General features: G+C 36.5%; 3 protein-coding genes across 10 annotated transcripts in view; 2 read left to right on the top strand and 1 right to left on the bottom strand.

Annotated features, from left to right (window-relative positions):
• BCAS3 (BCAS3 microtubule associated cell migration factor) overlaps nucleotides 1–22,829 on the bottom strand; it is a 594,925-nt gene that overhangs the window by 486,028 nt on the left and 86,068 nt on the right. For all 8 annotated transcript variants that reach the window (XM_055337273.1, XM_055337276.1, XM_055337244.1 and 5 more), the window contains exon 7: nucleotides 20,342–20,414. In XM_055337273.1, coding sequence (XP_055193248.1) covers nucleotides 20,342–20,414 — 73 coding nt within the window. The remainder of the gene's footprint in view (nucleotides 1–20,341; nucleotides 20,415–22,829) is intronic.
• On the top strand, nucleotides 14,308–16,423 carry LOC129509004 (NADH dehydrogenase [ubiquinone] 1 alpha subcomplex subunit 1-like). Its single transcript, XM_055324345.1, is given in 3 exon segments — nucleotides 14,308–14,351; nucleotides 16,208–16,365; nucleotides 16,368–16,423. Coding segments are annotated over 3 exon segments (258 nt in total).
• LOC129509024 (U1 small nuclear ribonucleoprotein C-like) lies at nucleotides 21,165–21,927 on the top strand. Its single transcript, XM_055324376.1, has 3 exons — nucleotides 21,165–21,201; nucleotides 21,261–21,392; nucleotides 21,575–21,927. Exons 1-3 carry the CDS (start codon nucleotides 21,165–21,167, stop codon nucleotides 21,925–21,927), a joined length of 522 nt encoding a protein of 173 aa, XP_055180351.1.

A 22,829-nucleotide genomic window follows, 5' to 3' on the forward strand; every position in this document is an offset into this window, starting at 1 on the left:
GTTCCCTGAAAAACATATACAGTTAATTCTGAGTCATAATATTATAATGAAACTTTGAGTAGTAACTAAAGACTGTATCAAGGAAAATGTATTGTTTAGGATAGAGGCAATAATGCTCCAACAAAACAAAGCAAAATCTTGCTTGAATTTATCTCCCTAGTAAGCAAGTTAAATTACAACTGCTTATCTGTTATGATAAACAAAGTATATACAGAATCATGTGGCATATCAACAGATATGTATAACCACAGCTTAACTGAGAAACATGGGATACTTGAAATAAGAGTGGTAAAGTCTGGCTCAATTCACAAAAAGATGTTAATTACACTAGCTTCTGCCAACCCAGCACAGAGGCTAAATACACTACACTGTGTAAAAGCATATCTGCTTTTATTATGCTTTGGTTACCCTAAACTTTATCAATGTCCATGGAATCAATACAAACCAACATATTAAACATGTCCAGGAAGCCAACAAATCACATAATGTGAGACATCTTGAGAAACGTAGGAGAACTAAAGTTAATAGATTATATGAAATCTACTCAAAAATCAAAGAATATGAAAATGTACTGACATGTTTTAGAAAAGAATATGTGTAAAATCTATTACTTCCGTGTTTTCCCTTCTCAATACTTAAAATGATAACAAAAATCTGAGCATTTTTATTTTTTAAAGGAAAACTAAATATGTTCTAAATCTAATCTAATTTGACTTACCAAAGTTCAAGAAAATCATTATTTGTACACCACAGAATGTGTTTGTTTTTTTCCCACAGAATGTGTTTGAAAGTTGGACGGAATATTTACACTCAGTTTTACTAAATGTTTTTGTATTCCATAGTATGTAATAAAGCCACATCGTTGTCATTTCTTTTTCCTGAGGTATCAGATTTAGGTAAAAAGCAGATGAGACTTTAAATATGTCTCATAATAATATGCAGAGTTACTTTATAATTAAGTATAAATTAAATTGCAACAACACTAAATGCCTAAAGATACAGACATGGTTAAAACATAAATGGTCTTCCAGTTTTCATAGTTTTATTATAGTAAAAGATTACTTTTATAGTATAGTTAGAAGAAAAATGTTTTTCTTACTTGACTGTCTTTACAAAGATAGGTGGAATGGGGAGAATCAAGAGGAATCAAACAACAAAGCAAAAGTTGTGAAATATAACATTATATCCAATGTGGTTAATCATACTTTCAAAACAATATATTAAAGTGAAAATGTATAATTGCCTTCCACTAATTAAAAAGTCTTTACAAACATGTACTGAACAAAATAAAAATAAATTATTTGCAACGAACTTTTGAAACTCGTAATCCAAAAAACTAACCCTCATTCACAATTCACAAATAAAACTATGTGAATGGTAACAGATGCAGTGCAAAGCTATACAATATGCAAAATACTAAGGCTATACTGGAGCAACTGTAACCACAGCTTAACCACAGCAAGAGGTGAATCTGTGACACAGCCTTATAAGAAATTTTAGATTATGAGGAATAAAAATTACCTTTATTGCCCAGGATCAAGAAAATTAATAACACACCACCTTTATAAATTAAAGCTATTTCTATACAATATCTAACTAAAAGATGGCCAGAATAAATTTCTACTCAAGTAAAACCCTGAATTTATTTGCATTATAAAATAACAGTGCAATTAGTGTTTTTCAAGAATTATCTACAAGGTATTTTAGATTAGTAAAGGGCTGGAGCTGGAGATACAAGTTAGCACAGATGTTCATAATTGAAATCTGGATTGTCTCAGAACATATAAAATGCAAGGTCAGTGTATTTATCCTATATATAGTATAGAAACACTGATTTTAAAAGCAAAGGATGAAAAGCAGGTGGTTTTCACAAAACTTACTCTTTTCACTTCAAAAATATGTACAAGAAGCCAGAAATTGTATGACAGATAAATGGAATGATGTAAAGGTTCAGAAAAAAATAAAAAGAAATGTCTCAAAGGTTCTAGTCCCAGTCAGATGGAAAGTTAAAAAGGGAAACTGGAAATTCCCATTTTGACTTCCAGGATTAAGCAATTTAATAGTTATCAGTTCGATGGTACGAAAGTGGTTAGAATTCATTTTGAAAAGCATAGTTCAAGATCCAAATTCTCCTAAGAAACGGGCAGAATGTTTTTTCTCACTTATCAAAAGTAACTTCTAAAAAAATAATAACTTCTTTACATTTGAACTTAGATTTTAAAATAAAGGAGAAACTTAAAAAAAAAAAAAAAGCCTACCTCGGGCAAGCCTCAGTTCACTGGATCTATGTCACATTGATTTATAACAGTTATTTCTTAGAGGGAAAAAAAGCACACACAGATGCAAACAATTACTCTATTTTTGTAGGCAACAAGTGAGGTGGGTGGTAACTGAGAAATTTTTTTAAAATCCTGTCACAATATTCTGCTTTTTCTTAAGAAACCCTCCTCACACAACAAACGTTTGCCACATCAGAGAATTTCCAGGGCCTGAAGCACCACTTTGATTCCAGACCGCTGCAGGCATTAGCAGGAGGTAATTAGGGTAAAAAGTTCAGCCACAGTTCCATGTCTAGAGTCCTGCCAGAAATAAATCTCCTCTCTATTCACTGGTTTCTACTGTACCCTCCCTAAGAATCATATTGAAAACATATTTATCTTTGTAGAGTTTGTTCCTCTTCTAATTAACATTACAGCGTTTAGTGTTTAATAATTTAAAGCGGCCCCAAACGCAGCAGTCCAGTCTGTAAGAGTGGAGGGGCGCATTACCATCTTTCCTATAGCACTGCTTCGTTTGACAAGTGACTAGCAGAAGTATGCACTACAGCTTTTTTGATCAAGCTCTCCGGTCGTCAGAAACTTCACTTCTATTTCCTTGTTTGAGAAAGGTGCATGGACAAACTGACAAGCAGATGCATTCAGAATGTGCTCTTGAAATGTTTCAACGAAATGAAAAGATTCTAAGAAAACAAGGTTTACGACGAAATAGGAAATGTGATTTTACAACACACAAATTCATTATATTTCATTGTTTCCACAGGGACAAACAGTAACTGTTAACCTTTGAGTAAGTGATAGAATTTAAATACACCAATATTTATACCACTTACAGCACTTCCAGGTTTCAGAAGTATTAATAATAACTCCAAAGGGGCACTCAAAAGTCCTGGCTCTCGTGGGGCATCTCTACCTGCACCCCTCTCCACAAGCACAAGCACCCACACCCAAGCAGGAGGCACTAATGAGTAAGCCAGTTATCTCACACTAACTGCTTGGGCCTTTTTTAGTGTGTCTGGGAAACAAAATGTTAATAAAGTCACTTGAATGCCAAGAAAAGCCATTTGTTATAACAATTGTGTCTAACAAAGGATAAAATCAGTTAACATTAAAATATAATACACTGAAAAGACTTTAAAACAACAAAAACAACTAAATCTTGCCTCTGGGATGTTATACCGATTGTGACAACCACTTTAATGAGGCCAGAAAGTTTATTTTTAAATAAGAATAATCTATTTATAAAACAATACTTCAGGTCATTTGTAATTTTTTTCAAGTTTTTCAGCAAAGTATTAATCCAAAAGGAGTTTTTTTTCCCCACGTTTTTAAATCCCCTTCAAAGTATCCTGAGTTATGACTAACAGCTTTACACTTAGAAATAAATAAGAAAACTGTGGCATTCTGTACACTCTTGCACAGAATATGAAACCCAGGATTTTAAAGCCTAACTTTTGATTTAGCAATCCAACTCCTAGGTACATATGCCAAACAGAAATGTACAGCAAATAATGTATATACGGTAGACACAAATGATCACCTCTATTCACTATAGGCCAAGCATCAAATTACCTAAATGTCCATCAAGAACACATAACACTGCCCTGTCCAACATTATCTAACCACATGATCCAGTATTTTTTACATATCTCTTATCACTATACTCTACACTTTACTTATTTTCTTTCTATGGTACAATGCCAGCTCAATTGGTGGGTAGATTTTTGTCTCCTTAGAAGCAAGTTTCTCAACCTTGGCCCTATTTATTGACATAGGCTGAATAATTCCTTATTGTCAGGGGCTGATCTCTACATAATAGGATGTATAGCAGCATCCTTGACTCTCCCCCCTAGATACAACTAGCTCCTCCCACCTCAAGGTGTAATAATCAAAAATGTCCCCAGGCACTGCCATGTGTCCAGGAATCAAAATCACCACCTCTTTCTCCCCTCAGTTCAAAACTATTGCTCTGGATTACTATTGATTTCCCAGATATTGCAAGAGTAACTGAAACAATATTAAAAGAATATAGGGGTACCTGGATGGCTCAGTCAGTTAAGCATCTGACTCTTGGTCATGATCTCATGGGTTGTGAGATGGAGACCCTCGTTGGGTCCATGCACAACAGGAAGTCTGCTGGAGGATTCTCTCCCTCTCCCTCTGTCCCTTACCACCCTCATGCTCTCTCTCTAAAATAAATAAATCTTTAAAAAAAAGAATATAATGTTCCCTTTTAGAATAAAAGGGGAAAAAACATTAAAATGAAGCATTTCTTTGAAATAACAGCATAAGTAATCTATAGCAAACATTTTTATGGTAAGCATTTTTAAATCATACACACACAAGATATGATTTACCCAGAAGCAAATAAAGATGCCTTACATCTCACTGAAGTGTATAGTGATTTATTGTCGATCACATCAACATAGCCCTTGATTAAAACACATTTAAGTCTTAGTTAATACAAATTATCTTTCTCAAATCCCAACACTTGGATTCAAGAAAATCATCAAGAAACACAACTAGTGACATTTAAAGGGATTTTATTTTAGCTAAATACCATATAGCTACATCAACAAAATTTTTTTCCCAAAATTATGGAATAATACTTGATTTGGAAACTGTCATGGTTCTTCATAATGAATTACTCAATTTTCATCATCAATTTAGTCGTTAGGACAAGCACAACAGAACACTGATCTCTTGATAGGGCTTATTCACTGTGCACATGCCCTGTTCCACCAGAAAGAGACTAAGCATGCCCTAATGGAATTCCACAAAGTCAGAATCTATGCAGATGTTCTTTCTCTTTTGGTTTTCCTTTAATTTGCAAATCTTGTAATCTAAGCCTGAAGCTGACCGAACCAACATTTAAACCAGTATAGCAGTATCAGCCAAAAACTCAATCTGTTTTCTATTTATATGTCAAGACTGCATCCTTTTGGTGGCTGAAAAAATTTTGTTTTGAAATGATTACACAGAGAAACTGCAAGGCCTTTAGTAGTTTTATGAACTTGTCCTAGATGGAAAGCTTTTCTTTTAAAAGGCCTTTGGTTTCAAATGTAGAGCAGAAGAAAAAACAACTTTGAATTAAAAACTCCTACCTTTATGTTTTTAGCTATATACTAAAGTCATCCGAAACTACATGACAGCAAAGTATCTCCCCCCAAAAGACCCCAATGATACTCAGAGACTTATTACATTAAAATGTACTTCTTCAACTCCCTTCCTACTGGGAGGGGCAGCAAAGATGCATTATAAAAGGGCATAAGAAAATTACTGTGGGTGATGGATATGCTCATTACTTTGGAGTACTGGTTTCATGAGTGCATACATATGTCAAAATTTATCACACAATACACTTTAAATATGTGATTTGTTGTATTTCAGTTTTACCTTATAAAGACATAAAGATATAAACATAGCATGAGTTTCTTTGGGGAATATAAACAAATAACCATTTTCCAATGAAAGTAAGTGGCTCCTGTTCATCAGAGATATACAGTACTGGGCTGACATGAGACTGACAAACCTGTAGCACAAGAACTGGATAAACTGGGCAGAATCTCATTTCTCAAGTAGTCATACAAGCAAAGCTTCCTCAAAACACTACATATATACATCCATGCATTCATACATACATACATACATCTGTTCTTCGTATATATGTATATATGAAAAGAAATTCCTGGTAGAGTATTCCCTGGCTATCCTTCATATCTTTCTGAACCAAAGGTACACCTAATATGAACCTGCCACTATACTAAATTCTTGAAAACATGATCTCATTTAATCCTCACAAGAACCAAGCACAGTAGTTGTATATCAGCACCACTTAACAAATAAGAAATTGAGCCTGAGAATTGTCGAATAATTTACTAGTTTATGCAGCTAATAATTCAAATTTGTATGACTCCAAAACCTTTCTTGTTTTCAATATTCTACACTTCTTAAAATATATATATATATATATATATATATTCTACACTTCTTAACATGAGTATCAGTGAATATAACAGCACCAACCTTAGCATAAATGCTTACGGAAAGAAAATGAAAACCAGACCTATTAAACATAAATATCACGATAGGTAGAGTTCTTGTTAGATTCACATTAAAAATGCTGCCACTGAAGGCTCAATGTCATCCATAATATCATAGTCAAGGTTTGCCTGAAGGCTTCTTTCTTCAACTACACATTATAGACTACTATCCTCTGGCAATCTTTCCTTACACTACATTTTCAGGAACTCTGTAAATATTCCCGGCTAACAGCTCAGGAGAGATGAATCTATAGATCTGTACATGTAACAAGAAACTGTAATAATGGTTTTCCACAAAGAGGTCATCAGAAATCCAAACGTATACCTGTAGCCCAAAATAAGGTGAGAGCAACACAATTCAATAAAAAGATAAAATGAGCTACATATGTAACATTAAATTTTCTAGTAGCTACATTAAACAAAAGTATAAATAAACAGGTGAAGTTAATTTTAATATATTTTAACATAATATATCCACAATATTAGCATTTCAATTGGCACCAACCATGTTTAAATTGCTCAGAGCCAAATCTGCTTGAATAGCACAAGAGAATTTCTAGTGAGCCAATACTTAAGTATACAGATCCTAAAGTAAAGTAGTAACACATAAAACACATCTAAGAAAAGAAAACATTCTTTCAACCACTTGTAATGATGGGATTTCAATATTCACTTTCTGAATAAAGGCTCAAAACCTGGTAAGGGTTCGTGCTCCAAGGACTTTTATTAAGATCAAGGAGACCCACATGACAAGAATTAAACACAGCTCTTGGAAAATCTACCTCTCTGCAGCACTGCTACATGAAACATACACTGTAGTAAAATGGCAGGTGAGATGGTCCCATTTTGATAAAATTTGTGGCTAATTTTTGTTCTCAACAAGTTTAGAATCAGACAGTATAGGAAACAAACTTTTCACAAATCCTTTCTTCTTTGCCTTACCATCATTCTCTGACACAAAATCTTACAAAGCTAAACATGAGATCCTTACATTTGGTGAAAGCACATGATGGCCTATCTTTTTATTTATGACCAATATTTTAAAATATGTATTTTTTTAAGAGATTTTATTTATTTATTCGTGAGAGACACACAGAGAGAGGCAGAGACATGGGCAGAGGGAGAAGCAGGCTCTCTACAGGGAGCCTAATGTGGGCCTCGATCCCAGGACCCCAGGATCATGACCTGAGCCAAACACAGATATTCAACCACTGAGCCACCCAGGAGTCCCTAAAATATGTATATCAGTGGAATATGTACACAATGAGATAATGTGCATGAGGTAGCACTAATAATCACTGTTAAATGAAAACATAGCATAAAATATTAACAAAAGGCAAAACGACCAAGGTACAGATAAGAACAATACAACTCAAATATTTTTACAAATGTATTTGCATATGTATATATGGCCATCTAACTCTCAAATCTCCAAATACCTTTAAAAATAATATATAAAAAAATAATAATATATATCAGGGATGCCTGCCTGGGTGGCTCAGTGGTTGAGCAGAATCTGCCTTCAGCTCAGGGCGTGATCCTGGGGTTCCAGGATGGAGTCCCGCCATCAGGCTCCCCACAGGGAGCCTGCTTCTCCCTCTGCCTGTGTCTCTGCCTCTCTGTCTCTCATGAATAAATAAATCTTTAAAACATATATAGATACACATATCTACATATATCTCAACAAGCAAAGCAAATGAAATTGCCCCTAAATTGCACTATAGCATAATTAAGAGAAAAACCAACAAATTTAAATAACATTTACATAGGGGAATCAGAAATATTCTAAATTGGCAGAGCCTTCTGAACTGGCTAGAACTCAGCACAGATTACTTGAAAAACAAGTAGAGAGAGCAATGGTCCTATAAGTGGCAGAGCATAGATAAAATCACCTAGGATTTACTCCCAGATACAATGAGTCTCATCTAAGTGGGGAATTGCTAAAAACAGGTCTCAGATCAGTGGGATCAAAGTGTTGACAACTAATAAATCAAAAAAAGAGGGCTGAGAACAAGTGCAGGACCAGAGATGCCAGCCAGAAGGAAAGCATCAGAGAGGAATCACAACAGATATGGTATGTGTCCTCAGGAACTTAATGGGAAAGGAAAGATGGAAGAAAGCAGCTGAAGGTAAAGGTCTTGTCAGAAAACCAGGAGGACTGAAGCCATAGCCTCAAGGTACCATTTATTAAAGAATCCCTATAGTACACCTTATCTACAGAAAAAGACACACTCCCACTAGGAAATGAGATAAAGCACCTGACTCCTCCAATCACAACCCTTAATCTCTATAAAACTGATTGTTAGGGGTGCCTGGGTGGCTCAGTGGTTGAGCATCTGCCTTCGGCTAGGTGTGGTCCCCAAGTATCGGGATCGAATCCCACAAAGGGCTCCCCTCAAGGAGCCTGCTTCTCCCTCTGCCTATGTCTCTGCCTGTCTTTCTGTGTCTCTCATAAATAAATATTTAAAAAAATTTTAAACACTGATTGTTTAAAGCTGCCCCAGAAAAAAATATTTAGTTTATCATGAATAAAAAAAGGAATAATAACATTCACACTAAACTACTAAAAGAAAAAAACAGGATTATATAATAATGAAAATATCGCCCCAAATCCCACAAAATAAAAAACTATGAGTACAAGATAACTACCCAAGCCTGCATGCCTCACTTAGTGACTTTAATTTGTTCCTGAAAACTCTACAACCAAATGAAAAGGGATTAAATGGAAAATAAATTCCATTACTTTTAATGGGAAAAGCTATAGGGATCCCTGGGTGGCGCAGTGGTTTGGCGCCTGCCTTTGGCCCAGGGCGCGATCCTGGAGACCCGGGATCGAATCCCACATCGGGCTCCCGGTGCATGGAGCCTGCTTCTCCCTCTGCCTCTCTCTCTCTCTCTCTCTCTCTCTCTCTCTCTCTCTCTCTCTCTCTCTGTGACTATCATAAATAAATAAAAATTTAAAAAAAAACAGTATTTCTAAAAAAAAAAATGGGAAAAGCTATAATGAGTTTTCTTCCAATCCATATTTTCAGAGACAGGAAAAGATATTAATCAAATACTAAAAATGGGTTTACCTGATAAACATTACTCTGAAAGTAAATAGAGATTATACTTTAATTATGAAATAATGAAAGGTTATCATACTAGTCATAATAGAAAGACTTATACATAAGTAGGTTGTTGACAAAGAAGAGTATCAGAAAGTCATTTCTTTGAAAGTGAATAATCTTTCAGGTGATCTACTTTCAGGTGGACATTCAAGATCAAAATCAGGTATGTTTGGTGAGAATTATCTTTTTCCTCATATAATGATACTAAAAAATTTTTTAAAGCTTGACATAGCCATAAAAGAGGAATCTGTTAAGAAAAAAAAAAAAAAACACAACCCAAAGTGGAAGCTTGACTGACTGACTTCCCACAGTTTGTCTCCATTTAATATATCACATACATTTTGTTTCTCAAGTTATCAGGACTACTTCTCATGGCATGATGTAATATCTTAGAATATATAGCCAAGTCTTTCATTAGCTAACTCTCAAGAAAATACCCCTTTTAGGGGGCACCTGGGTGGCTCAGTGGTTGAGCATCTGCCTTTGGCTCAGGAAGTGATCCCAGGGTCCTGGGATCAAGTCCCACATCAGGCTCTCCAGGGAGAGTCTGCTTCTTCCTCTGCCTATGTCTCTGCCTCTCTCTGTGTGTCTCTCATGAATAAATAAATAAATAAAATCTTTTTAAAAATAATACCCTTTTAAAAATTCTATTTCCATTTTTAATCCTTTTTGCAAGAAAAACCATCTTTTGCTTAATGGTTTAAGTTTTTCCTGTGCTTCTCTTTTATCTACACCATTCTCCTAACCAATTTTTCAACCTTTTTAGATTCACAAATCCCTTGCTCTCAAATCACACATTAAAATAAAATTACAGCACAGAAAAACTGAGGAGGACAAAATAAAAGCTAAAATCAAGAGTGCTTCCACACCAGCATGGCTGGCAGGAACCAAGTCCCCCAGAGTCACCTGCTGAGAGCACATGTCTAAACAGTGAGTATAACTGGGGTGGCCTAGAACCTAGTGACAACAGTGCTGGCACCACAGGAGACTGGTGCCCAGCTAATACTGAAACCTATGGGGCAATGACAACTGGGAGGATCTGGAGTCTGAGAGCCGGCAAGCAAAGGCTGAGCTGACCTGGAAGCGGTGTAAGAAACATCGGTGGAAAATGGAGGCCAAACTGAAAAGAACGCAGCCAAGGGCACCATGAAACTGGGAACCGGAATCTACACTGAACCGCCAGTGTTAGCACTTCCAGCCGCAGAGAATAGGCCCCAGGGATGTGTTTATTAAGCCAACTATGCGAGCCCAGCTGGCCCAAACAGGTAGATCTCACACATACATAGTTGTCGCCACCATAAATTCTATTTAAGGAAAGAAAAAAAGAGGGGGGGGGGGAGGAAGGAAGGAAGGAAGGAAGGAAGGAAGGAAGGAAGGAAGGAAGGAAGGAAGGAAATATTATACTCAAACATATGGAAGCAGTGACTGTAAACAGACAAAAGTTAAGAAGGTGCTATCACATCATCCTTCTCACTAGGGATATACATAGATGTTTAATATGGTTCATGTCTATGGCTGTCTGACAAACCACCAGAAATCATAATGCTTTTGACCAATAACTGCTTTATTTCCCATGATTCTGTGGATTGGGTAGGTGGTGGTTTTGCCATTCTTTCCTGGGCTCATATTCCACCTTCTGAATTGGCTGCATGTTGGACTCAGTTGAGAAAGTGAGGATGGTTAAGCATCTCTTTCTATGTGGACTTTCGCCCTCATATAATGTTGCTGATGGTGACTTAACATAGGGGACCCAGAAGATGAATATCTATCAGGCATGTGATTGTGGTATGTTTCCTAATAGAGTAATTAACGCAAGTCCCACAAACAAGCTTATATTCAAGTGAAAAGAATGCCATTTGCAATGAGATGGATGGAATGAGAGCATATTACGCTAAATGAAGTAAGTCCCTCAGAGAAAGGCAAATGCCATATGATTTCACTCGTATGTGGATTTTAAGAAACAAAACAGATGAACATAGGGGAAGGGAAGGAAAAATCAAATAAGATAAAGGCAGAGAGGAAGGAAAACCATAAGAGACTCTTAAATACAGGGAACAAACTGAGGGTTGCTGGAGAGGAGGTGGGGGGGTGAGGTAACTGGATGATGGGCATTGATGTAATAAGCACTGGGTGATGTAATGAGCAACTGATGAATCACTAAGCTCCACCCTTGAAGCTAATACTATACTATATGTGAGCTAACTGGAATTTAAATAAAAGCTTGAATGGAAAGAAAAAAAAAAGATTCAAGTAGGAAGGCCCTACACAAGAACATTGAGAGATGTGACTGGAAGTTCCATTCAATGAAAGACATTACTGTAATAATTGTAAGTAGTGTATGTTTCAAAGTTATTTGATACAATATTCTGACTAGAAACTATTGTTTTGATTAAGCTACAGTGGTAGCTTCACTTGAAACCACATTTACAAATATTACACTTGGAGCATTGGGTGGCTCAGTGGTTGAGCCTCTGCTTTTAGCTCAGGTTATAGTCCCAGGGTCCTGGGATCGAGTCCCACATCAGGCTCCCTGCGGGAGCCTGCTTCTCCCTTTCCCTAAGTCTCTGCCTCTCTATGTCTCTCATGAATAAATAAATAAATAAATCTCTAAAAAAATATTACTCTTAATTTATATTTAATTACTATGTGTTGTGTGAAAGTTCCACTATACCAAGAAGAAAAAGAAAGGTGTAACGTATGGCTTTTCAAGAACCATTATATATAGTAAGTCAATACTGCTTATTGCTTACAATACAATAATGTTTATTTTGCAATTACAGATTTGTGATACAAATTTTTGTATTTGTACAACAGGATAAGCAATTACAGATTTGAAACAACACTATAAATCAGTAAGTCACAAATTCAGAATGGTCAAATAATAAGATATGAAAGAAGAGTTAACTAAATTGAAAATTGAGAATTTGAGGATCCCTGGTTGGCGCAGTGGTTTGGTGCCTGCCTTTGGCCCGGGGCACGATCCTGGAGACCCGGGATCGAATCCCACATCGGGCTCCCGGTGCATGGAGCCTGCTTCTCCCTCTGCCTGTGTCTCTGCCCCTCTCTCTCTCTCTGTGACTATCATAAATAAATAAATTTAAAAAAAAAAGAAAATTGAGAATTTTTTTAAAATTGTTAATGTGCTGGGGCACCTGAGTGGCTCAGTGTGTAAGCATCCAACTCTTGATTTCAGCTTAGGTCATGATCTCAGGATCCTGAGATCAAGCCCCGCATTAAACTCCATACTCATTGTGTAGTCTGCTTGAGATTCTATGTCTCTCTCTCCCTCTGCCCCTTTCCCTACTTAGTCTTAGAAGTAACTTAGAATAGCCAAATTTCCTGGAGTGTCTAAAAATAAAAAGACAATAAAACCAAATGTTGGTAAGGAAGCAGAACTCAAAATCTCATACACTGCTGGTAGGATTGTAAAAATAGGACAACCACTTTGAAAAACATACTCCTACCATATGATTCAGCCACTCTACTCATAGGTATTGAGTATTGGTCCAAAAGAAAAAAAAGTATATGTTTATACAAATACTTTAAAATTATGTACATACCAGCACTATTTGTAAAAGCCAAAACCTAGAAACAACTGAAATATCCAACAGGTGAGTGGATAATCAATATTCATGATATGATACTAGTCAGCAATAAAAATGAACAAAATGAATGAACTATTCATAAATGCAACGACATGGATAAATCTCAAAAGAAATATGCAATATAACAGAAGCCTGACCAAAGATGCTGTATGATTCCATCTATATAAAACTCTAGAAAATGCAAACTAACCTATTGTGATAGAAAGTAGATCAGTAGTCATCTGAGGAAAAGGAGCTGGTAGGGAAGGGACTCAAGGGATCTTTTGGAAGTGATAAATATGTTCCTTATCTTGTTTGTGGTGATAGTTTCATAGGTGTATACATATGTCAAATATAAAATCGTACACTTTAAATATCGTTTATTTTATGTCAATTACACTTCAATAAAGTCATTAAAAGTGTGTACACAGGTTTTTTTGCTACAATTTGTGATTCTAAATGTGGAGTAATGTCAGTATATCAAGGAAGCTGTGTCAATAAAATTGACAGCATTTTAATTTTTTGTGCTAAAACATAACAGCAATTGAATACAAAGTACACTAGCTCAACTGAATGCAGAAAACCAGGAGGAATCAAGTTCTTTGTGGCTTAGTTTGACGATGTGCTCAGGCTACGATGTACCTAGAACTTGTTTCTATATGGTCTTTGTCCATTTTGCTCTTTTCTCCCTAACAACTTTCTCAACTCTTCCTTACACCCCCATTCCAACAAAGTACCTTCACCTTCCTTTTTAGGTAAAATCCTTTATTTACTAGCAATTTTTTTTTTTTTAGTATTAACAATTCTTTTTAAAAGACCTAATTTCTGGGGTACCTGGTGGCTCAGTTAGTTAAGTGTCTGTCTTCAGCTCAGGTCATGATCCCAGGGTCTGGGATCAAGCCCTGTATTAGGCTCCCTCTCAAAGCGGAATCTTTTTCTCTCTCTGCCTCCCCCACCCCAGCTCATGTTTGTGCTATCTCTCTGTCTCTGAAATAAATAAAAATCTTTTTTTTAAGTCCTAACTTTTAATCAGGATTATTGCTCTGATTACAACACATCATAAATTTCTTCCATATTTGTTTTCCCCATAAACTCTGTTTTATGTGAAATTCTACTGAACAGAGGTATGCTGCTCCTCCAAATACACTCTGTATTGTCTGCTCCTTGCTCTCTGCCTTTTAGGAGACTGGCCCAAACCATATGGATTGCTTCAATTGGCTCTCTGAACCTTCAGAACATAGCCTTTGGCTTCTGGCTGGGTTCAGCCTGAAGGAGCCATCTAGAGAAATAGAGTATGGTTGGAATACTCCTGACTGCTCTGCTATCAGATTATTACAGGTAAGCCAAATCCTTCCACCAGAGTTTCTGTATGTGACCCTCTTGATCAGGCTCCCTTTGCAGGTTCTGCTAATGGCTCTCTCCCCTTGCCTAGAAATTGTAAAGGTCTCAGTTCCCCACATTTCACTTTAACTTTCCTCAAATTAATTTGAGTATTTACCTGTTTCTAGCCAGGATCCTAACAAATATGTTTTCAGGGATACATACAGCATCTAATAGCAAGTAAGGAAGTTCTTAAGCAAACATTCCTTTGGTTTGGTCATATACATACAACCATTTTGGTGGGCTATTTGAAATTTGTACCAATTCCAGGATCACAAGGAAATATACAGCTATGCCTATAAATATAACCTTAGGAGTGTACATAGTTCAGATATTTTTTTACATAAACACATTTTAAAAACTTCCCATGGTTAAAATATTACATAATATATGTCTCAGGTTACAGATCTATCCAGCATGTGTTTTGAAACTTTGTAAGTGTGACTCAAGTGTGTAATATTCTGGCTCTCTGCCTTCCCCCATAGACAAATTAAAAATTTGTTTTAAGTGAGTAAATCAATCTGGTAAATGTTGCATAATTAACATTCCTGTTAGTGACTTTTGTTACTAAAGGCAGTGTAACACTTCAAGGTATATAAAGTATATCTCTAAGCCACATAAGAAAAAGTACTTAAGTAGTAATAGTAATGTCATTTTATTTTTTTAAGATTTCATTATACCCAAAATCAGATAAACAGGGTGTACTCTAGATAATATGAAAGTCCAGAGGCCCGTGGATAATCCATGATTTTGAATACCCTATTATGCTGATCCATTGCATTAAAAACCTCTATGCCAATGTGGCAGCTCTGATAAATGGTATGTATGTCAAAGATGTAAAAGCCCACTCTTTGAAGGCAATAAAGAGAGCCACAGAACCATGCAGAGTGCCAGAAGAAAATGCAGAACACCCACAAGAGTGAAAAAATACCAGAGATGGGCAAGTGAAAGACTTGGTCCTTGAAAGAAGGCCAAGGAACTGTTTGGAAAGCCCATGTATTAAAGCACCAAAGACTGGAAGAATAACATAAATCTCGTTTGCGTCTGGAGAAGTAATACCAGCCCAAAACGTGATTTCATCAGACCTCATGAATACAACAGGATGAAAATTAGTCAAAGCTCAAAATACATGGTATCATATACAACATCATCCATGACACTGCATGACAAAAAGAAACATGGCATACCTATTGTCCCAAGCAATCTCACTTCTAGTTTTAATTAACAAAACTTTTATCTATTTTATACACAACTTGAAATAAAGTCTCATCAGTAACACCTCAGGACACTGAAACTGTGCTTGACCTCCACCTAAATATCAGTCCCATGGAATTCAGCCAATCCAAGATGGCTCTTTGGCAGTCTGCAACAAAGCTGCTAAAAATTAATAATGTGAACTATTATATTTGATGACTAGTCCTTAATTTTTATTTTTTTTAAAGATTTTATTTATTTATTCATGGGAGACACACAGAGAGAGGCAGAGACACAGGCAGAGGGAGAAGCAGGCTCCATGCAGGGAGCCCAATGTGGGACTCAATCCTGAGTCTCCAGGATCACACCATGGGCCGAAGGCAGGTGCTCAACCGCTGAGCCACCCAGGTGTCCCTAGTCCTTCATTTTTAAATCAAGACTTTATTATTATTTAGCTGTTAAACTTACGTTGTCTTTTTCAAGGTGAATTTAAGTTGATAACAGATATTTATTTGAATATTAGTAGGGAACCTGTCCTATCTTGAAATTACTTTGTTCTCAGCAAAAGTTGGCATTGCACTTCATTAAGTAAGAGGGTTTCTTAACCTTGGCAACCGCAGCACAGTATGGTTCAAGATTCTGACCAAGATGGGTGTCATGACTGTGTGCTTGTTCATTCCCAGAACAGCCACTGCACATATCTATAGGTTCACTGACAGAGACAAGAAGAAATGGGTTGCCCATTATTCCTACTCGTAGAGTTTGATAGAAAGAGATAGGGCCTCTCTGGAGTTAATCATTACTATGTGTCAAAGGGCTTAGAGAACATTGATTAAAAAGCATTTTCTTGACTGATACAAAATAACGCATTTATGCTCCTCTACCCTTTCTAGAAGGTTATTGCAATAATGTGGTGCATAATAAAAACAACAAAAACAATTTAAGTGTTTTTTTTTAAGATTTATTTATTTATGATAGACAGAGAGAGAGAGAGAGAGAGAGAGAGAGGCAGAGACACAGGAGGAGGGAGAAGCAGGCTCTATGCTGGGAGCCTGAGGTGGGACTTGATCCCGGGACTCCAGGATCACGCCCTGGGCCAAAGGCAGGCGGTAAACCACTGAGCCACCCAGGGATCCCCAATTTAAGTGTTTCTTAAATTAGCTACTTCTATTTCCAATGTCCATGTCCTTTGTATATCACTGCTATCATGCAAAGGAGATTCTCTTTGCATTTACTATAAACAAATGTGTTAAAACAAAGAAAAAAACAAATCAGGGAGGTCCCTTTACACTCTGAAAAATCCCAACTGAGTAGCTGAGTAACAGTATGCATCACACTGTTTAAAACCATAAAAGTAAAATCAACAACAAAAGTATATTCCACTTCTACAGAAATGCTGAGACCAAAATATGCACATAACAAAAAGTCTCCTAAGAAGTTACTGTTTAAATAAGCGTGTAAGGGGATGCCTGGGTGGCTCAGCAGTTGAGCGACTGCCTTCCGCCCTGGAGTCTGGAGATCAGGTCCCACATTGGGCTCCTTGTATGGAACCTGCTTCTCCCTCAGCCTCGGCCTCTGCCTGTCTGTCTCTCTCTCTTTCTCCTCTCTCTCTCTCTGTGTCTCCCATGAATAAATAAAATCTTTTTAAAAATACATAAATAAGTGTGTAAATACAACTTATTTGCTCAATTTTAAAATAGTTCTCTATTAACACTAAAGACAATGGTCATAAAACAGAAAAGTAAGTTTAATATGTGAACAAGATATTAGAGCACCCTGAATGCAAAGGCTGTTCCATGTACAGACCTGGCAAATGGGCAAAGGCCTGTGTCCACAACTAACTGTGATTGAACCTCATTCAGTTTCAGTTTCTTCAGATATAATGAGGATAATACAATCTCCCTCAGGGGCTTGTTTTTAAAATTAAATGATGTTACATAATGGAAAATATTTCACAGACATGATACATAGTAGGCATTCAACATTTGCTTTCCATTCCCCAGTGCTATATTAGCACAGTCAACAAGCATATGCCTCATAAAAAAATTCAGGTTATAACTTTTTTTAAAAAATCCCAGAATCTGGGAAACAGATCTAAAAGAACTAACCTATAACTAGATTTCTCTGTTATTATATTCAACTTTGGAATTATTAAAAAAGTGTCTAGTCTATTCAACATCACCAACTGGTAACCTACTGCCCACTTAGTATAACTCTTAAAATACATACATTCATATTCACAAAGCACTAGCTCAGATTAGAGAAAATTCTTTTCACCAGCAATCGTGAACTTGCAAGAAATGTAACACAGGGACGCCCGGGTGGCTCAGTGGTTGAGCGCCAGCCTTCGGCCCAGGGCGTAATCCTGGAGTCCCAGGATTGATTCGCACATCAGGCTCCCTGCATGGAGCCTGCTTCTCTCTCTGCTTATGTCTCTGCCTCTCTCTCTGTCTCTCTCATGAATAAATAAATAAAATTTTTTTAAAAATTTAAAAAAAGAAATGTAACACAATCCTACATGAAAATGTCCTTCTTCAAACTACAAACATTCTGACAAAAATGCTACACACAACAATTGTTTATGGTAATCAGATTAGCCAATAAATAGGTGAAAACAAAATGAGTATTTCCTGCCATCATCTTCTGTTAGAAAGAAAGATATAAAACAAAAGAGAAAAAAGAGCATGCAGCAAGAGAGAGCTTATATCAATAACAGGACACATCATGCTAGAAGTTACAGTCCACGAAATGACTTATGAACTTATTAATTCAAAAGTATCTTTGCATTTATTCATCAATAACCAGTCTTAAAACAATCCAGTAAATGATACCAACATATAGAAGTCTCTTACTAGAATGATTTCTCTACTATGAAATAATTTAAGAAGCAGAAATGAGGAGAAAATAAATATCTACAATAGACCTTTATTTTAAATAGGCAAATACTATTTTAATTAGGACTAAATTCATTGCCCCTGTGTGGTGACTAATTTTATATGTCAATAGGGCTAGGCCACAATAACCAGATTTGGTCAAATGTTATTCTAGATGTTTCCGAGAAAGTAGCTTCTACATAAGATTAATATTTAAATCAGTAAAGTTTGAGTTAAGCAGATTAAGCTTCATAATGTGAGTGTACTTCATTCAATCAGTTGAAAGCCTTAACAGGAAAAAAAACTGACCTCCTTGGAGGAGGAGAGAATTCCATCTTTGGGTAATAATTGCAACTCTTCCCTCAGTGTCTAGATTTTGGACTTGCCAGTGTTCAGTCATGTGAGCCAATTTCTTAAAACTCAATCTCAACACCTCTCTCTCTCTCTCTCTTTCTCTCCATACACCTATACACATAAATATCCCGCATCATACTGATTTTCTCTGGAGAATCTTGATGAATATGACCCCAAACCTTAAATTCATCCCTCAATAAATGATCTCATCATGAACTACATATAATCACCCTACCCTTCCTTTTTACCTTTTTATAAGGAAATACCTCAATAAATGAATCTTGTAAAAACAAAAACAATCCCCTTACTTATACAGTTAGCAAGGTTGATAAGGAATGGAAAACCTTTCAAACACTGCAAACCCAACTCAGCAAGTAGGTGAATGCCTACCACTCACATATCTTTTCATGGGGTTTCCACAGGTCTACACACACTTGAATTACAGAAGGTTGAACATCAGGAATACTGAAGTCAACAAAATTTCCCTTTACCATAGCAGGTTATCCTCCTTCTGGCTCCCTTCTTGTTCAGCACCTCTGTCAACACATCAGTTCCCTAACTCTCATGCTGGCTTGGCCATGGTATTGAGCCCCTCAAGTGATATTATCACTTTACTTTTATCATTTCACATTTTGCATCTTTTCAACTCTAGAATTTCCATTAGGTTTTCTATTATTTCCAACTCCTTACTGAGGTCCTCCATTTGTTAAGCCATTGTTATCACACTTTAATTTTAGAAACACGACTCATCTACTTCTTAAGACATATTTTAAAATCCTTGTCCGTAAAATTTAATATCCAGAGACTATCAAAACAGTTTCTATTGCCTCCTCTTTCTTCTCTATGTGCCACATTTTCTTGTTTTTTGGAATGTGTCATAATTTTATGTTGAAAACTTGACATTAAAATTATATAAATATAATATGGCATAAGAACTCTGAAATCTGTCTTCCTCTACAACGTGCAGTTACTAATGGCTCTGCTCAGTTTTACTTTTCTTTAACTTGTTATTTTAAAGCCTGGTTTCCTGGGGGTTGCCCTATGTCTATGTAGCTTAATGGTTAGTCAATGATTCAACAGAGAATTTACTCAAATAATAAATTCTGTCATCCTTTCCAAAAGGATCTGTGTGGTGGTAGGGTAGCACATTCAACACTCAAAACAGATTCAAGGCTCCCCAGATTTTAATCTAGTCTCTACTGTAGAAAACCATCATAAAAGTTACTATAATAACATGTAAACTAAAAAATACCTTTCTTAATAATGCTAATCTTTCAAGACTGAGTTCTGATCTACTGCTTGTTTTCTTTTGTCTCTGCTACTACCCTGCATATGAGAAAGCAGTAAACAGAGAAATAACAAGGCCACAGCCACAGGAAACCCTAAATATGTTTTTAAATCCTTTATCTTCTCTCTTGTAAGAGCATTGTCTTATGGTAACAAAGATTTTAAGATACCAAAATTCACCCTCTGAAATAACAATACAAATTTTTAATAGTGGTTCAAAGACATATTTAATTTCCTTACCCAGAAGATCCAGTGCTCTTACAAACACCAAGGAGGGGCCTTTTTTCAGCAAAGTTGTCACACTTTTGAGTACCTGATAAGGGACATAAAATAAAATGTAAAATAAAACTTTGAGAAGTAATTCTTGTATATTTTCCATTATTTTCATGCTCTCAAAATATTTGCAGCTGAAGAGACAGTAAAACATTCATTACAAATTGACATAATTAATACACTTTGAACAAAAATAGAACAGCTATAAATAAGCCTATAACTGTTTTTAAAATTGAACTAGCATTTAAAAATATCGTAAAAAAAAAAACTGGCACCAACTTCAATCATATACACATTCTCCACAAGATCAGAAACCTCCCCCACCTCCACCAACTAATTAACTAAGACTAGTGTAATTTCCAAATCAAAAGTAAATAAAGGTGGCAGCCCGGGTGGCTCAGCGGTTTAGCACTGCCTTTAGCCTGGAGACCCAGGATTGAGTCCCATGTGGGGCTCCCTGCATGGGGCCTGCTTCTCCCTCTGCCTGTGTCTCTGCCTCTCTCTCTCTCTCTGTGTGTGTGTCTCGTGAATAAATAAATAATACCTTTAAAATAAAAAGTAAATAAAGGGAGGTAAGGACAGAAAAATTATAAAATTACAGGCCATTATCAATATACATAAATGCAAAAATCCTTTTAAAAATATTAACCTGAATAGCAATATATTACAAAAAATAAAATCTCATAGCAAAGTTGGATTCACCCAATAATTTCACATTACAAAATCTAATGTAATTCATTAAAATAGCATTTCAATAAATACAAAAAAGTATTTAATTCTATACCTAGTCATGATAAGAACAAAAGAAAACAAAAATAAGTTTTCTAGTCATTTCCGGGCGGCACAGGATGGAGTGGCCAATGGCCAACAGAGCAACATGCCTAAGTTTATTATGACTACTACGACACATACCTCACCCATGACTCTCCATCTGTGAGAAAGACACACTGCAGTGGTAGGAAACACAAAGAGAATGTGAAAGACTACGATCAGAAATGGATGGAAGAGGGATCCCTCGGTGGCTCAGCGGTTTGGCGCCTGCCTTTGGCCCAGGGCGCGATCCTGGAGACCCTGGATCGAATCCCACGTTAGGCTCCCGGTGCATGGAGCCTGCTTCTCCCTCTGCCTATGTTCTCTCTCTCTCTCTCTCTCTCTCTCTCATAAATAAAAATTAAAAAAAAAAAAAGAAATGGATGGAAGAGCAGGCTCAGAGACTGATCGACAAAACAAACGTTGCATTTCAACAAGGAAAGATACCTCCTACTCCATTCTCTGCTCCTCCTCCTGCAGGGGCAATGGTCCCACCTCCCCCCAGTCTCACAGGTCCTCCTTGCCCTGGTATGATGCCAGCCCCCCATATAGGGGGCCCTCCCATGATGCCAATGATGGGCCCTCCTCCTGGGATGATGCCAGTGGGGGGACCTGCTCCTGGAATGAGGCCACCTATGGGAGGACACATGCCAATGATGCCTGGGCCCCCCCCCAAGATGAGACCTCCTGCCTGTCCCATGATGGTGCCCACTTGGCCAGGAATGACTCAACCAGACAGATAAGGAGAGACAGGAACCTCTTTGTATTCATTTTATTTTATTTTTGTATTCATTTTATATTACTTGTTCTACTTCACCAGGAGATCATGTGCTGTGACTCTGGGTGTTTTCTAACAGCATGACAAGGAAGACTTGCTTTCCTTCCTATCAAAGAGAGAATAGTTTTTGCAGGGGAGTAGTGGGACCAAAAAAAAAAAAAAAAAAGGCAATTTTCATTTGTATTGTGAAATGTGAAAATAGTCAACTGTTTTAATTAAAAAATTAGTCTTTTCCCAATAATGATTATTATAAAATATTCTATAACAAAATCACAGATAATGCTTTAAAGCATTCCCATGAGGGATCCCTGGGTGGCGCAGCGGTTTGGCGCCTGCCTTTGGCTCAGGGCGCGATCCTGGAGACCCGGGATCGAATCCCACATCGGGCTCCTGGTGCATGGAGCCTGCTTCTCCCTCTGCCTGTGTCTCTGCCTCTCTCTCTCTCTCTCTCTCTCTCTGTGACTATCATAAATTAAAAAATAAAATAAAATAAAAATTAAAATTAAAATTAAAAAATAAAGCATTCACATGAAAATTCGTAATAACACAAGGACACCCAATTAACTATTCCTATTCAACCTTCTACTGGAAGTCCTAGACAGGATAATAACAATAAATGAACTCAACAATATTACTGGATATAAAACCAATGTAAAATAGCAACAACAAACAGAAGAATAAAGTCAGGAAATACAAAAGGCTCAGAATCACATAAAAAGATATTCAACCTCATACATAAGAGAAATTCTACTTAAAACTATACTGAACTGTTATAATTTGCTAATTTTTTAGAAATGATAATGGTACTATGGTTATAATTGTAAGATTCTTTGGGAAATAAATAATAAAATATTAACCAATAAACTG

This window comes from Nyctereutes procyonoides, unplaced genomic scaffold (assembly GCF_905146905.1).
Source record: "Nyctereutes procyonoides isolate TBG_1078 unplaced genomic scaffold, NYPRO_anot_genome, whole genome shotgun sequence".
Taxonomy (NCBI): Eukaryota; Metazoa; Chordata; class Mammalia; order Carnivora; family Canidae; genus Nyctereutes; species Nyctereutes procyonoides.

What these genes read in the sequence shown, in the direction of transcription:
- LOC129509024 (XM_055324376.1), top strand. Translation starts at nt 21,165, where the DNA reads ATGATAAGAACAAAAGAAAACAAAAATAAGTTTTCTA. An exon ending in AAACAAAAATAAGTTTTCTA is followed by an intron (nt 21,202 to 21,260) that starts GTCATTTCCGGG and finishes AACATGCCTAAG; the next exon opens with TTTATTATGACTACTACGAC. An exon ending in GATGGAAGAGGGATCCCTCG is followed by an intron (nt 21,393 to 21,574) that starts GTGGCTCAGCGG and finishes AATGGATGGAAG; the next exon opens with AGCAGGCTCAGAGACTGATC.